Source organism: Papaver somniferum, chromosome 6 (genome assembly GCF_003573695.1).
Source record: "Papaver somniferum cultivar HN1 chromosome 6, ASM357369v1, whole genome shotgun sequence".
Taxonomy (NCBI): Eukaryota; Viridiplantae; Streptophyta; class Magnoliopsida; order Ranunculales; family Papaveraceae; genus Papaver; species Papaver somniferum.
The window spans coordinates 112,389,116-112,404,735 of NC_039363.1; the positions used below are offsets into that span (position 1 = coordinate 112,389,116).

Here is a 15,620-nt window from a genome sequence, read left to right on the forward strand (position 1 = left end):
CTTTCTTACTAAGCTAACATCGATTGCAAACCCTGATTTGAAAGACTATATAAGGGGAACTCTAGTATCTGTTCAGTCTGGACTAGGTCCCGCGGTTTTTCTGCATTTGCGGTTTCCTCGTTAACAAAATTCTGGTGTCTGTGTTATTTCTATTTCCGCATCATATTGTTTTATCTTTATAATTGAAATAATACAGGTTGTGCGTTTAGATCATCAATTAGAATATCCAACCTTTGGTTATTGATTTTCATTGATTGATCCTTGGATATTGGTCTTTGGTACCATCCAAGTTATTCCTTGTATTTGATTAAAGACTCGCTGATTTATTAGCTTGAGTAAATCAAATCAAGAGAGAGATATCAACTCCTTGATATACTTTAATATAGATTGAGTCTGACTGTCTAGTTGATTCTCTAGCAAAGTATATTGGAGTTAGTCCATACAGATTGTTAAGCGAAATATTGGGTGGTGTTGTTAGACCCCCGCTTTTTCAATTGGTATCAGAGCAGGCAAACACGTTCAAGACCTTACAAGTTTGTGTTTGTAGCGATATGACTCTATGGAAAGAGGTGCTATCTCTATTAACGTACCAGCAGTCTTCGATGACTCTAATTACTTATGGTGGAAAATTGCGATGCGAGCTTTTCTTTAAGCACGTGATTTTCAATCATGGGTATATATTGTTAATGGCTATGATGCTCCCGTTGTGGAAGTTGGAGATGTAAACGTTCCAAAGAATATTGGTGAATACAGTCCTGCCAAGATACTTGCTGTAAAGAAAAACTCCGACGGACTGAATACCATCATACATGCCATTACCCCAAATCTTCAGCACATGTGTCAAATTGCACTAAGTCTAAAGATGCTTGGGATATCTTAGAAACCGTATTCGAAGGTAACTCCAGTGGAAAGGAAGCTAGGCTTCAAAACCTTAATTCCGATTGGGAAAACCTTCGTATGGAAGATGAAGATACATTTTATGAATTTAATCACAAAGTGTATGAGATTGTTAATGCATATTTTGCATTGGGTAAGACTATTCCTGAAAAGGATATTGTGATGAAAATTCTCAGATCGCTGCCATCTAGATACGAGTCTAAGAAGCATGCCATTGTTGAGGGAAATAACATTGATAATCTTTCCAGGAATACATTGGTTGGGAAGCTAAAGATCTTTGATCATGAGCATACAATTAAAATCGGAAAGGATGTTGCCTTTAAAGCACAAAAGAACACTAAATTACTTGACAAAGGTAAAAGTGTTTATGTCTCTGAGGATGATCGGTCTGAGGGTGATTTTTCGGATAACATCTTGACAAATCAGTCTCCTTGATCACAAGAAAGTTTAGGGATCTTCTATTGAAGAGAAGTAAACGGTTTTCAAGAGACAAACCTAGGTCATCAGATAAACCTCACAATCGCATTCCTCCTAAAAACAGGGATGCTGACGAGGCTCATGGCGAGGATATGCCACAGTGCTTTAAGTGTAAAGGTTTTGTTCATTTTGCAAACGAGTGCCAAAATCATAGAAAATACACTGGGAACAAAGGTCTTGTTGTAACACTTGATGAGATGTCTGAGATCTATGATTATGATGAAGATAGGAAATCAAGCGTCGGTCTTCTATGTGAAAACATTGATTTTGATAATTGTAGCAATACGTATATCAACCTTTATGGTTTTGGTGAAGAAGAGAACCCAATCAAGTTGGAAGATTCAATTGACCAATCTTTTGGAAACTCTGTTTGTAATGTTTCAGGATCTATTTTGTGTCTAGCTGCAGTCACACCACAGATGCCTGAATATTTCCAAGATTGACGTGCTCGTTTTGTTCTCAGAAAGGACATGAACTATCAAGATGTTACAAGTACAAACATCAAGTGAGGCACGCCAACAAACTTCAACGAAGAGCAAATCGATTAGCAAGGAAGCTTAAACTTGCTCAGAAGACCGCTGAGGTATGTAGGATTTTATCTTCGTCTAAGAAGTTGGTTTCCAAAGACAAAACAAGACCATTAGAGAAGAAAGCATGGTCAAATCGTTTTAATATACAGAGGTCAGAGGATTACTCTCAAGAGGAAAATGGTGGAAAAATTGTTGTTCACCGCAGCACAAATTAATTGTGTTATTTGGTAAATCTTGTCTCATGTACCTAATCAAAAGAGACAAGGTTGTGTATGCTCAGGCTTTAGGAAAAGTTTTTTTCTTAGGTTTGTTCTTTTCTGTCTATCAAATAAAAGAAAGGGTTATTATCGACAATTCTACTCTTTATAGGGTTTAGAGTTGGGCGTCCACGAACCTGTTAAAAGGTTGTGAACCCTACATTCCTTTTTCCTCTTTGATATCCTTTATATCCTAAGACTGCTTGTTGAGATCGTGAATTCCACTCACAAAACCAGTTGGTCATAGATGTTCTCCAAGCATCATGTATTTGGATGGAAAAGATGTCAACATGATTGTTAAGCCATCAATCAAGGAAAAAGAGAAATCTCCAGTAACTCCTTCCTTGAAAAGAAAAAGCATGAATTCAAGAAAGCCAAGGGTTGTTCCTTCTAACTATCAGAAGTTTTATGATGTTCTCGATGAATTGAAGGAAGCAAGAAAGGAGATTCATGAAATAAAGGCTTGCGTGATAAGATCTTTGGAAATTCAGAAGGGCCTGGTTCGACATCATCAGCCAAGAAAGTTTGTTGGTATTGACTCCTTCCTCCATGAACCTTATGTTCCAATGGCTGTTGACGACAAGGAGTTCGGGAACGATAAGGAATTTCTCAAAGACATTGTTGCCTAGTAATATTCTCTTTTGTTTTTTGAAGAATAACTAGAGTTTGGAATAGCCATTATTGTGACTACACATAGCTATGCCCATTATTTTCATCTTCATGTTTTTGGTTTATGGGTTTAAATTCTAAAACTTTTTGGAAGATGATTTTTGCAATATTAATATTTATGATTTTTTATATTGCAATTTGTTATGGGATATTTGTGTTTGCGTCCGTGAACTTTGTTGTCCCATAATTTGTGAAAAGTAAAGTCGTTTGTTGTCGATATTCACATATTGATAAAAGGATGAATGGACTTTTGAAAAATACAAAAGTTAAGCCTATTATGTCAATCTTTGATGGAAGATAGGTTAAAATATTTTGTGAACAAGGATGATGTCTATTAATTGTCGTTATGAAAATAGTGATGTAAGATAGAATGAATCCTTGTATATTCCGCAGTATTGATCTTTCCTGATCCATATTTTATGTGTATATTGCAATACTCCATGAGTTTTTCTTGTGTTGAGTATATGAATGATTAAGCCAATCACTCTCGTATGGTTAACTTAGTCATAGCTCCGTAAGTTTTCTTATGTTGAGCATAATCAATTAAATTGATAATTTTTGTATTTAATTTGGTTGTGTATTCCGATTAAATTAATCATGGGTTTACTTGTGATTAATTTGATTGATTTTTTTGGATATAAAAATCATTCTTATGGTTTTAGTGTCCAATAAAATCTTTCTTTTCTTTTGAAATTAAGGTCGCTCGTTGTTGTTCTTTCGGGAATGACATCAAATGGAGGAGAGTTATTTTGAACTTGTGCTTAATGGTCATATCTTGAGGGATGTGCGGATGTGGAATTTTAGAAGAGTTCTCTTGTATCTTTAAACTCCTTGATGAATGAATTTAGCTTCGAATTTATGATTGCATCTAAATTAGTTGGTATGCATTTTTATTTTAGTCATGAAATGTCTCTTTCGGAAATTTCATTATGATCCCGTTCTTGTACCTTTGCCAATTTTATTGATAAAAAGTGGGAGAATTAATATGTAGTTCACATTACAAATACGTATGGTTTTCGGATCATTATGTAAGGGGGAGTGGTTTCCATGTGAGATGGAGTATTGACTAAGGGGGAGTGATACATATCACCATAGTATTATTGTTGAAGTTGTGATACAATTGAACTTTGACACTATGTAATAATACTATGACACTGTATACCAATGATCGAGAACTATGTTTTCTCATTGTTATAACTACGGATCTTTAACAACGGTGATGTTGAACTTACAACCTTTGGGATCATTGGAGTACTTGGAAATGACGAAGATTTCAAGTAATGTTGAAGATTAGGCATGTGGAATATGAGCTACTAAAGTTTTATTATCTTTTTTGTATTCCATATGCATTGATAGTTTTGTCACTAAAATTGACAAAGGGGGAGATTGTTAGAGCATTGCTCGGTCGAACTCGCATGCGTTGCTATCTCAAGCATGTTTGTCAATGTTAGTGATCAAAATTATAAATCTTGATTTCTGGTCTACTACAACTAAGTCACGGACTAGGATATAAAGTGTAGTTGATCTCAAGAACTCCATGGCGATTCATCATACAAGACGAAGAACTACTCAGAGAACCGGTGGAACTTCATCAACAAAAAGGTATGTGGAGACTTGAACTTATCTACCATTCAAAAGTATATCTAATCTATCTCCTACTCTTTGAGATAAAAGTCGTTTGCTATATAGACTTTGATTGTACACATTTTGTATTTCGAGCCGAGTATACCTCACCTATCTATATCTCGAAATATGTGTTGGTAAGCTTTTCGCTTCAACCAAGTTTATCTTTACCTAGTGACGAAAGTCATGTTATGTTTCAATCACTTTGAAAATTTCTTTGACGAGAAATGGTGTAACAACTATATAACGACCTCTAAGAATGTTTCAATGATTGAAATGAGAGTTTAGATTATATAACCAATGGTGGACATAAGCATTGTTGTAGAAACACATATATGTACAAGTCCTTATTCCTTGAACCAAAGTTTGCAAACTTTTTTGATCAAGAGAAATGGAATGTGGCTTGAGCCAAGTCCGCGAACCGGCGGAAGTTTTCGTCCGAGAATTTCTGTTGGAGTTTGTGGACTCCTTCCGTGAACTTAAGTCCGCGAACTCGAGTAGGTTATATCTAAAGGTGATGATCGTGAACTAATTCTTATAAAGACTAAGGAATTGCAGTATGCAAACCGTGGATATAAAGTTCATGAACTGATTCAAGTGAATCACATCATCTTTGCTTCAATTGTGTCTTGTGTAGTTGCATAAGATTTCCTTGCAATTGAAAAACTCCGTAACTAGTTCATTTGAGTCATTTGAACTAGTTATGGTGAAGAAGAACATGGTTGATATGAAATGCTCATATGGCTAACCATTTGGTTAACTATTGTTGAACCAACAAGTGCATACGTTTGGGTACGGTTAACAAACCTAGAAACGTGCATTTCATTTGTGTGTAACAAGCTAAGTTTTCGATCTAACGGTTGAAAGATATTAGCTTGAATCTAAATTAGGTTTTCATCTAACGGTTAATATTGATTGCTTTGTTACCAAGGTAACATTGATTACAAACCCTGATTTGAAAGACTATATAAGGGGAATTCTAGTATCTGTGCAAAACTAATCCCCACACCTTACGTGTGATACTAGTTTGCGTGCTAGAGTCGGTTCTCCTTTAACCTTTGGTTTGCTTCTTCTAAAACCAGGTTAACGACTTAAAGACTTCATTGGGATTGTGAAGCCAGACAGATACTACTTTTATCGTAGTTGTGTGATCTGATCTTGCATCTTCTATCGTACGAGTACAATCATATTGATTGGCTTGAGATTGATATCTCCGATAGGCAAGATAAAAAAAGTAATCACAAACATATTCGTCTCATTTTTTGTGATTCCGCAACATCTTGTTTCGCTACCATATGATTAAGATTGTTGTGAGGTGATTGATATTCTAGGCTGTTCTTCGGGAATATAAGACCAGATTATCAATTGGTTCCTGTTCACCTTGATTTATCAAAATACGGAACAAAAACCTTTAGGGTTTATCTGTGGGAGATAGATTGATCCTTTGATAGACTTGTCTGTGTGAGACAAATTTGTTTATTATCAAGTCTTCGACTTTGGGTCGTAGCAACTCTTAGTTGTGGGTGAGATCAGCTAAGGGAATCAAGTGCCCAGTATCATGTTGGGATCATAGGCGTAGGGAGTACAAATGTACCTTGGATCAGTGGGAGACTGATTGGGGTTCAACTACAGTCCAGTCCGAAGTTAGCTTGGAGTAGGCTAGTGTCTGTAGTGGCTTAATACAGTGTGTGTTCAATCTGGAATAAGTACCATGGTTTTTCTGCATTGGCGGTTTCCTCCTTAACAAAATTCTGGTGTCTGTGTTATTTCTATTTCCGCATTATATTGTTTTATCTTTATAATTGAAATAATACAGGTTGTGCATTTAGATCATCAATTAGAATATCCAACCTTTGGTTGTTTATTTTCATTGATTGATCCTTGGATATTGGTACCATCCAAGTTATTCCTTGTATTTGATTAAAGACTCGCTGATTTATTAGCTTGAGTAAATCAAATCAAGAGAGAGATATTAACTCATTGATATACTTTAATCTAGATTGAGTCTGACCGTCTAGTTGATTCTCTAGCAAAGTATATTGGAGTTAGTCCATACAGATTGCTAAGCGAAATATTGGGTGGTGTTGTTAGACCCCGCTTTTTCACCACCAACGGTACTATTAGAGATTCTCAATCCCAAAGAAGTCTTTAAACCGAGCGGCCGTAAGAGATTTCTCCTAATTAGGATACTCTCCTCTCCGATAGGAGGCTCCACCAGTAACAACACAACTGAGGTAGTTTTGCTGGCTCTGGGGATCAGTTTGCTAGAAATGCAAACTTCAATATTTATAGACAAGGAAGTTTGGACACCAAGGAATTTCCAAAACCGAATATTCTCAAAGATATGCAATAAACACAAAATCGGTTTTCATAATTCCTGGAAATGCACTGTCCAAATATTGACCAAAACCCCAATTTAAAAATATATAATCAGTAAATGCACATTACTAACTATTATTTTCTAAAGATATGCATTTAATTGCTGGAAATTAAACAACATATAAAAACTAAGAAACCTTAATTAAAAGATTCTCAATTTATTTCGATCATGGGATTCTCCTTTAGCTATTAAGGAATATCTGTGAACAATTAATGATAAGAATTACTGCACATGTTCAAAGTATGTCGACATCTTTACTTTCCAAGTCCTTTTTCATACTTACAATCTTGGAACCGATTTTCCACACTTCCAAACGAATTTAGAATTTGTTCATCTGACTTCCAAGAACTATGTGATTGATTATCCTATCAAATCACCAATCATGGGTTTCACGGTTCTACCAAAAAAAGTTCGGTTCTACCTCCATGTGAGTAATGTGCATAGTCACGCTAGTTACCAAAACTCGGTTGACTAGATACTAGGATCGGTTCCCCACATACTTATGGTAACTACCTGTATTTGGTGCACATGTCCATAGGATCGGTTCCCCCATCTTCTAAGAACTTGTTGCACATGTTCATAGGATCGGTTCCCCCATCTACTAGAAATGTGTTGCATCTCTTACAAGGACCGATTCCCCTCTTGTAAATTTGTTGCACCTCTTACTGGGATCGGTTCCCAATGGCTAGATAAAAGTTGCTATTTACGAGGCATTAATCATACCATCTTGAGTGATTACTTAAGATCGGTTTCACTAATAAAAGTCATACCAATACATAAGTCAGGCCTTGTGAATAGTTTTACCAAGATATATAAACAAGTTTATGAGCGGTTATACTAAACACACATATTGGTAATTCAAAATAGATTTGCAATGAATAACAATACCAATAAGTCTAGCGATTTCCCTTTCGATTCACAAAACAAGTTTGCAAACTTACTTACTCTAAACAAATGTAAATCATTGTTTCCTAGGATAAAATCTTCACTCATACCCATACATAGTCACAATAACATTCATATCATCATGTCGATGTCTTATATACAAAGTTTAATGGTTAAGCAATAAACCTCGTATTGTATTCCTTAATACTATGTATAACTAAAGTATCATACACAGCTTCACAGTTATGTTTTCAATATGCACGACTTGAAAGATACGTTAGGGAATGAAACAGTTCAATTCAAATATTACTAACCTAAAGAGGAAGGATGATGTTGTCGTTGTAGCTCCATACTTCTTCACATTCTTCAAGTCTTCATGTAATACTTGTAAGTCTCATATCTTAACACTTTTAAGCTAACCTATACGAAGTTGACTCTAGTATATAATCAAACGACTCTTTAAATGAGTTTTGATTCACCAAAATATGATAATCAAACTTGAGATACCAACGCTTGGTAGATTCAACCAAGCTATGGTCTAACACTTTGTGATCTTCACGTATACGTGCCTTTATAAACGAGGGAAGAAGCGTTTGCGATTTATTATTTGACATCCATTTGTTTTGGTTGAATGGTAAAGGATCTCTCACTCACTTGGGATCCCACAAATGAAATACAAATTAAGGGGTGTAATTCATATTACAAGAATAATATCAACTATCATTAATTTTTTTGATTATTTAAAAAATAAAATTTAAGTTAAGTTAAACAAAATTACCAATTTCAAGATCCATAAAATGGAACGTGTGCGTCATCGGTCACCACCTTTCTACCAATACTGTAGTAATTTTGTTGTTGTGTTTTCTATGCTTCACAATATAAAGCGCACGTCGGGATATCTATCAACCCTTTCTCGGACTGCAGGGGGTAGACCTTCATAAACGGTCTTTAAGTCTGAAAATCCACCTCTCATTCTATAATAAATCTCAGATCGCTCTTGATGTCCCGACATATGACCTTGGACTAATGATGGAGCAGCAACGGCACTCGGCGAAGCAAACTCTGCTTCCCGAATGTCGTGGTACCGGTTCATGTCTTCAATCTCTTTTGTGCCTTAAAGTATTGACCACTTTTGTTATCAACTCGTTCATTTTGTATCAAGACTTCGTTTAATAAGAAGAAAATGTTTTTTAGAAGAAGAAATAGTAGTGGTATGAGTGAAAATGAATTCGGACGAAGGAATTTATAAGTTTTGAAAAGTATAACCGTATTTAACTGTTGGCGTTTTTGCTTCTCACATCCGCGGTTGTGGATTGAACACCACGTATCTTCACACCCGGGAGGGTGTTCTTTGTCATGGCACTTGATGATCAACAACCCACGTCATTTTCCATAGGAGAAAATGTGTTTGGCCATATACCTAAGAACCAAAGCTCTTTTCCAGTAGCAAGTACCAGGTCGAGCAGAGATAAACTGCGTAACGGATCTTATCTCCAGAGATGCGGCTAAAGTTTTTACACCGGCTACAAAGGCAAGAGTAATTCCTTAACACATCCCTTGTCGTGTTGTGATGAACAGGGAGCGAGAACACCGCTCTAGTCGGGTTTACGTATTCACGACCGTTAAAGTAGCATTCTCACTTTATCCCTGCCCAGAAGACAGAGCAAGTCTGTCAACTTGTTTTGTAACAAGTTTGCATGCTGAAGGTATGACCGTCTTCAAAGTGGACCGTGGTGAATGGCCCGCACACATGAACAAGAATCCATGGATACAGAATACGGCTGACCACCATCGCCAGATGCTAAATCACAACGGTTTTAACGCTCAACATTGTTGGGTAATCGAGTCTGGTTGTTGGATTACCTTTGGACAGGGTCCATTGCAATGATTTATCCCCATCACGATGAAATTTTCGAAGATTACCCGGACCTGTCGGCCAAAGCTATATACTCGTTGAATACATCAATGTAGCGCGCGTGCGGCCCAGAACATCTAAGGGCATCATATTGCCTCAAACTTCCGTGGCCTAAACGGCCGTAGTCCCTCTAAGAAACTGGCCGCGGAGGGAATCCTTCGCATAGCTAGTTAGCAGGCTGAGGTCTTGTTCGTTTGTCCATCTACCTAGGTCAACAAAAGTTTTTACTGGCAATTGACATAGGAATTGACCTCGGATATTACCCGCCCAAGAGAACTGAACCGGAAACAGACTTTGCACACAAACCCTAAAATCTTCATAGTGTTACAGAGAGAGCTCACAGACGATCATTCCAAATGTTATTGAATTGTCATATTTTTTTTTGAAATGGGAGCGAAATTTATGATATAAAGGAAGACATATTGCTCCAGTAGTTTTGAATTTTAGTTCAATTCATCATTATAATGAATCAAAATTCGAAATGAAGATAGTTACTTATAATATTAATGGGTTGAGACCAAGAATATCTCAACATGGTTCTCTTCTTAAATTGCTTAATTCCCTCCAAGCTGATATTATTTGCTTTCAGGTAAAAGCCCTTTATTCTAAAACTTATGTTGCCCTAATTCTGTTAAGTTCTAAGGTTGTTAGTTTTCAATTTAATTGTCGCAAACATTGAAAATTTCAGGAAACGAAGTTATCAAGAGAGGAATTTACTGCAGATTTAGTTATGGCTGAGGGATATGAATCTTTTTTTTCTTGTACTTCTACTACGGGTATAGGTCGTACTGGTTACTCCGGTGAGTGGTGTTTTTGTGCTCATTTTGTCACAACTTGTAGTTTGTAATAGTGTGTGCATTGGGTTGTTTTCTTTGGTTCATTTGGTTTACTTTATCATGGCAGGTGTTGCTACATTTTGTCGAGTAAATTCAGCATTTTCAAGCAAGGAAGTGGCGTTACCAGTTGCAGCAGAAGAAGGGTTTACAGGTCTTTTAGAACAGTCTCGAAAGCGGTTGAGTGCAATAAAAAAGAATTTGCCACTTGAAGTGCCAGCAGAGTTGGAGTGTTTAGAGGGAATATCAAAGGACGAACTTCTTGAGGTTGATAGTGAGGGACGTTGTGTTATCACAGATCATGGCCATTTTGGTAAAATTTAAGTTTATGTCTGTGCTTTCTTTTTTGATAGTTTCAAATTATAGATAGAGTTGGTAATTGGTAAATGGTGTTGCTGGTAGTTCTTTTCAATATATATGGACCTCGAGCTGATCACGGTGATAAAGAAAGAACACAATTTAAGCTAACATTTTACAATATATTACAGGTAAGCTTGTTTAGTTAGTTACTTTTCTTCTTCAAGTAATGCTGGAAATATCTGCAAGCCTTCATTCTTGATTCCGTTAAAGTACTTCCGATTGATGTAATGTTCCTTTTTTAATAGAAAAGATGGGAAGCTTTGTTAAGTCAAGGAAAGAGGGTAATTATTGTTGGTGATCTTAATATTGCTCCTTCTGCTATAGATCGTTGCGATGCAGACCCGAAATTTGAGGAGAACCAGTGAGTAATCTGTTTACTAACTTATTAGTTGTATAGAATGGTTGCTAAGTACATGGTAGAATTTTTATTTTTTTATAAGCAGTACATGGTAGAATTGAGAAAACAGAATTACTTACACAACTCAACGATGTCCTTTGTCATTGCCGATGAACTGCGCTCTAGGTTTCGAAAATGGCTCAGATCTTTACTAGTGGCAAATGGAGGACCTTTTTATGACGTATTCAGATCAAAGCACCCTGATCGGTATACATTCTATCTTTATTATGATTTTTGGGGGACTGAAATTGATTTCTGTATCAAATTACTTTTGATACTGTATATGATATATTAAGTCCTTCAAGTTTCACAATTCTACTATGCAGTAAGGTTTACTAGTCCAAGGAAGCTAATGTCCTCTCCCTCTCTCTTAAGAAATGTGGGTAGACGGTGTACTATTAAAATGTAATGCACATGCTTCGGGTTCCATCATAATTCCCTTTCTGTTATGATGATCTGTTCACATTCGGACTTGGTTGATCCACAGGACAGAAGCGTACACGTGCTGGTCAACCCAAACTGGGGCTGAACAATTCAATTATGGTTCAAGAATCGACCATATTCTTATTGCTGGTTCATGCTTACATCAAGATGAGAAAATGGAAGGACACAACATAATATATTGCCACGTTACTGAGTGTGACATTATGACTCAGTTTAAAAGGTGGAAGCCCGAGAATGCTTCTAGGTAATACTAAGTTATTGCTTAAGTTGGTCATTTGCTTCACGACCAGAAACTACATTTTACCTGTTAGAGACATGGATACTTCTTGAAATCTCAGTTCAGAGACTCTTTCAAGGAAATTGTACTTTATCAGTTTTTTCTTCTTTTATCTTTAAGTTGAAGTATGTCGCAATGGTTCCAACAGATTAGACATTTTATATGATTTTATTGTAACTTGATCCTATGTTTAATTATATGTTTTCATAAGAATGTGATTTATGTTCCAGCCACAGGTGGAAAGGAGGGAGAAACATCAAGTTGGAAGGTTCTGACCATGCTCCTGTTTATGTTAGTTTTGGGGAATTGCCTGATCTTCCTGAGCACAACACCCCATCCTTAGCTGCAAGATATGTTCCCAGAATCCGTGGTTTCCAGCAAACAATTGGTAAACACATATTATCTCCGATCAGATGAAGCATTTGTTTTCTAGAGAACTTTTCGTGTGGATTTTGTTCCTACCTCGTCAAAGAATGGTCATAGGCCTAGCTTGAAAATTATCATGAATTATTTACATTGAATTTTATTTTCTCATATTTCTTTGTGCTGGCATAATCTAGTGGTGCAGCATTTTATTCTTATTCGTTCGCAGCATATATCTGTTATATACTCACTGGTGGTTTTCTTTGTAGTGACATTGCTTTCAAAAAGACAAGTAGCTGCTGAAATCAAGAATCATGGAGTTTCACAGCTATCATATGACGATGTTAACTTGAAAAGTTGTGGCAATAATTCTAAAAGATCGTTAGATGATTGCAGTGTTTCAGGCTCAACGTCTATCAGGAATCTTCCTAGTTCGAACCAAAAGTGTGATGATTTCACTCCAAGCATAAGTAAACATATAGGTGGTACTTCTGTTGAAGCTGAAGAAGAGACAGTTACAGGTGGAGCCTGGACAAAGTTGAATCCACTACCACCCAACAAGATGAAAACTAGTAAAAAAGCCAGAGGTGGAGATTCTTCTCAGCGCACCTTGAGTTCATATTTTATAAAAAAGCCTAATTTGAGTGTCGTAGTTGATCATGCAAAATCAGATGTTTTACCTGGTCAAGAAAATGCTGCAGTCGGGCAGAATGGTTCTTATCTTTTAAGTGATGAAGTGAATTCTCCTAATGGAACCTTTGTGGATAACGAAGAGAATAAAAGTTTCCCGAATAGTCAGCTGGACTTAACTCCATCTATAAGCGATGCCGATGCCTGCTCTTCTTCCCAAAAGGAGAAATCTGATGTTGCATTGTCTGAGTGGCAAAGGATACAACAGCTCATGGATAAGCATAAGCAGGTACCACTCTGCAAGGGCCACAAAGAACCTTGTGTTCCTAGGGTGGTGAAGAAACCAGGTCCAAACCTAGGGCGCAAGTTTTATGTCTGCTGCCGTGCTGAGGTACTTTTTATTTTTTATTGCTATAATTTTAACTGATTTCAACATCCAAATATAAATCAGCTACTTAGTAACAGTCTCAGGTGTGGTTAGGGAAAATGATGACTAGAGCCAGCAGAGTGTAGGTTTTTCATCCATCCCCAGTTTCGAGTCTATTTCATTGGAATTAGTTTGAAAGATGAGGTAGAAGGTGTATTACCTACTGTAATATAGCTAGGCTATTAGTGCTTTCTTTGGTTAATTTAAAACTGTTTTTTGTAATTACTCCTCTGGTTTACGACTATGATGGATTATTTTATTTTATTTTTTTGATGTTGTGCTTTTCTTTTCTAGGGGCCTTCATCTAATCCAGAAACAAATTGTGGGTACTTTGAATGGGCAGCTTCAAAATCTAGGAAGAAATGAAGATGATTGATACACGATTCACTGGTAAACCATTAGCTAACTAAAAAAGGGTATGTGAAATGATTTTTCCAACCCTATGTTTAGAATTTTATCCACCTAAGGGAATGCTGCTGTTGAATGAATGTACAGGGTGTCACTTGTTTTGGTCTTTTAGAGCATCCACAGTGGGCGAGGAAGACTAAAAATTTGGGTTGATTTTCTAACGCAGCGGGACGGAGTAAAGATCAAAACCCAGCCCACGATCAAAACCCAGACCATATTTAGTCGCGACCAAATCCCAAATCCTAATATAGTCGGGCGTAAATTTAAAATCCGTTTGTTGTCAGGCGTAAACTTAAATTGCGTTTGTTAACGGGCGTAAACCAAATTTACGTATGTTGGTCTGGCGGAATTTAAATTTACGTTTGTTGCGGGCGTAACATAAATTTACGCCTGATGAGACGGACAGCAGAATTCCGCGCGTTGCCAGGCGGACACCAAAATTCCGCCTCTCTTGGGCGGACACCAAAATTCCGTACAAGCAGCTGTTGTTACTTTATCATTATTACAGAGAAACCCACTGGTGAAGCATCATCTTCACCATCATCACTTCTACCGTTGAGTCATCTGACTAGTTATGTACCTGCTGCAACATGGAGCCAAAACGGCAGTAGTCCAGCTAGTAGTGGAGGGTCAGGCGGATCAGGTGGTGGTTCTGCTGCACTATCAACATCAACATCATCATCATCAACAGATCGGACGGTTGTGATTCCACAGCCAGTAAGACCAGTAGGATCATGTGTAACTGTGAAGTGTATAACTGAAACATTCGGTGATCAAGAGATAGGGTTAGGGTTTTTAGGAAGAACTGACGAAGAAAAAAAGATTAATCTAGAGTGAGATGGACCAACGAAGCGTACAGAAAACTAGTGAATCAAGATGGGTTCGGTTATGGCGGAGAACAGAGACCGGAAATGGTGTGGTTGGTAACGAAAGATAACGAATCTTTACCGTCGAGATGTGAAGGGTTTGTTTGTAGGGTTAGATTACAGTATACGTGTAAGAAGGAGAGGCACTCGTTGATTGTACCTTGTGATGTTTGGAAAATGAACGACAGTGGTGGTGGTTTTGCATGGAGGTTAGATGTTAAAGCTGCTTTGAGCTTAGGTCGTTAATGATGCTTCACATCTGGTAATAATGATAAAGTAACACCAGCTGCTTCACCAGATGATGCTTCAGCAGATGTCCGTCCGTACAATTCATCACGCGGACACCAGATGTTCGTCCGTCTGATCTCACACGTGCTGTGTGACCGTGTTTAACTCGGGCGGAATTTATTTTTACGTTTCTTCGAGCGGTCATTTGAAATCCGTCTGATCAACGGGCGGAATTTAAGATTCCGCCCCATACGAAACGTAATTTATATTTACGCTCGATAACAGACGTGATTTATATTTACGCCCGTTTGAAACGTAATTTATAATTCCGCGCAGAAATGAAACGTAACTAATACTTCCGCCCGTCTTCATGCGTAAAATTGTTTTACGCGCGACCAAATTTGGTCTTCTCCCCATAACGTCACAATACAGATTAAACTCATATTTAGTCTTTTTTTTTGGTCTTTGATCTTTGAGTTTAGTCGTACCATTGCAGTCGCTCTTAACATCACTATGATGCAACAACTTATAGAGCATCAAACGGCGAACATGCTTTTTTGACCTGTGTTTGTATTTTGTACAGCGTCAAGATTCCATTAATGCAAAAAACATCTTAATTTTCTTAACTTTCTTAGAAACCACCGCTGATTCGTATATTTAAACATTAAATAAATTAAGATAAGTTAGATATAGAAAAACAAGCAGATAACAACCCCATTAAACTGTTTATGTTGCTATCAGCTGTCCTGATGAC

The 15,620-nt window shown here is 37.1% G+C and overlaps 1 protein-coding gene across 4 annotated transcripts; it reads left to right on the forward strand.

Annotated features, from left to right (window-relative positions):
* Window positions 1-9,938: 9,938 nt before the first annotated feature.
* LOC113288891 (DNA-(apurinic or apyrimidinic site) lyase 2-like) lies at window positions 9,939-14,042 on the forward strand. Of its 4 annotated transcripts, none has more exons than XM_026538028.1 (11): window positions 9,939-10,222; window positions 10,322-10,433; window positions 10,537-10,779; window positions 10,869-10,954; window positions 11,072-11,187; window positions 11,350-11,430; window positions 11,711-11,911; window positions 12,175-12,332; window positions 12,577-13,328; window positions 13,659-13,754; window positions 13,860-14,042. In XM_026538028.1, exons 1-10 carry the CDS (start codon window positions 10,115-10,117, stop codon window positions 13,728-13,730), a joined length of 1,929 nt encoding a protein of 642 aa, XP_026393813.1. In that variant the 5' UTR covers window positions 9,939-10,114; the 3' UTR covers window positions 13,731-13,754; window positions 13,860-14,042. The 4 variants fall into 4 exon arrangements, with proteins under 4 accessions (XP_026393813.1, XP_026393815.1, XP_026393812.1 ...); XM_026538030.1 differs by having other exon boundaries at window positions 12,577-12,894; window positions 12,979-13,328; window positions 13,659-14,042; XM_026538027.1 differs by having other exon boundaries at window positions 13,659-14,042.
* The last annotated feature ends 1,578 nt before the right edge of the window (window positions 14,043-15,620 follow it).

Coding starts and splice junctions, on each gene's coding strand:
- LOC113288891 (XM_026538027.1), top strand. CDS start 10,115: ATGAAGATAGTTACTTATAATATTAATGGGTTGAGACCAAGAATATCT. Junction 10,223..10,321: donor CTGATATTATTTGCTTTCAG/GTAAAAGCCCTT, acceptor TGAAAATTTCAG/GAAACGAAGTTATCAAGAGA. Junction 12,333..12,576: donor TGGTTTCCAGCAAACAATTG/GTAAACACATAT, acceptor TTTTCTTTGTAG/TGACATTGCTTTCAAAAAGA.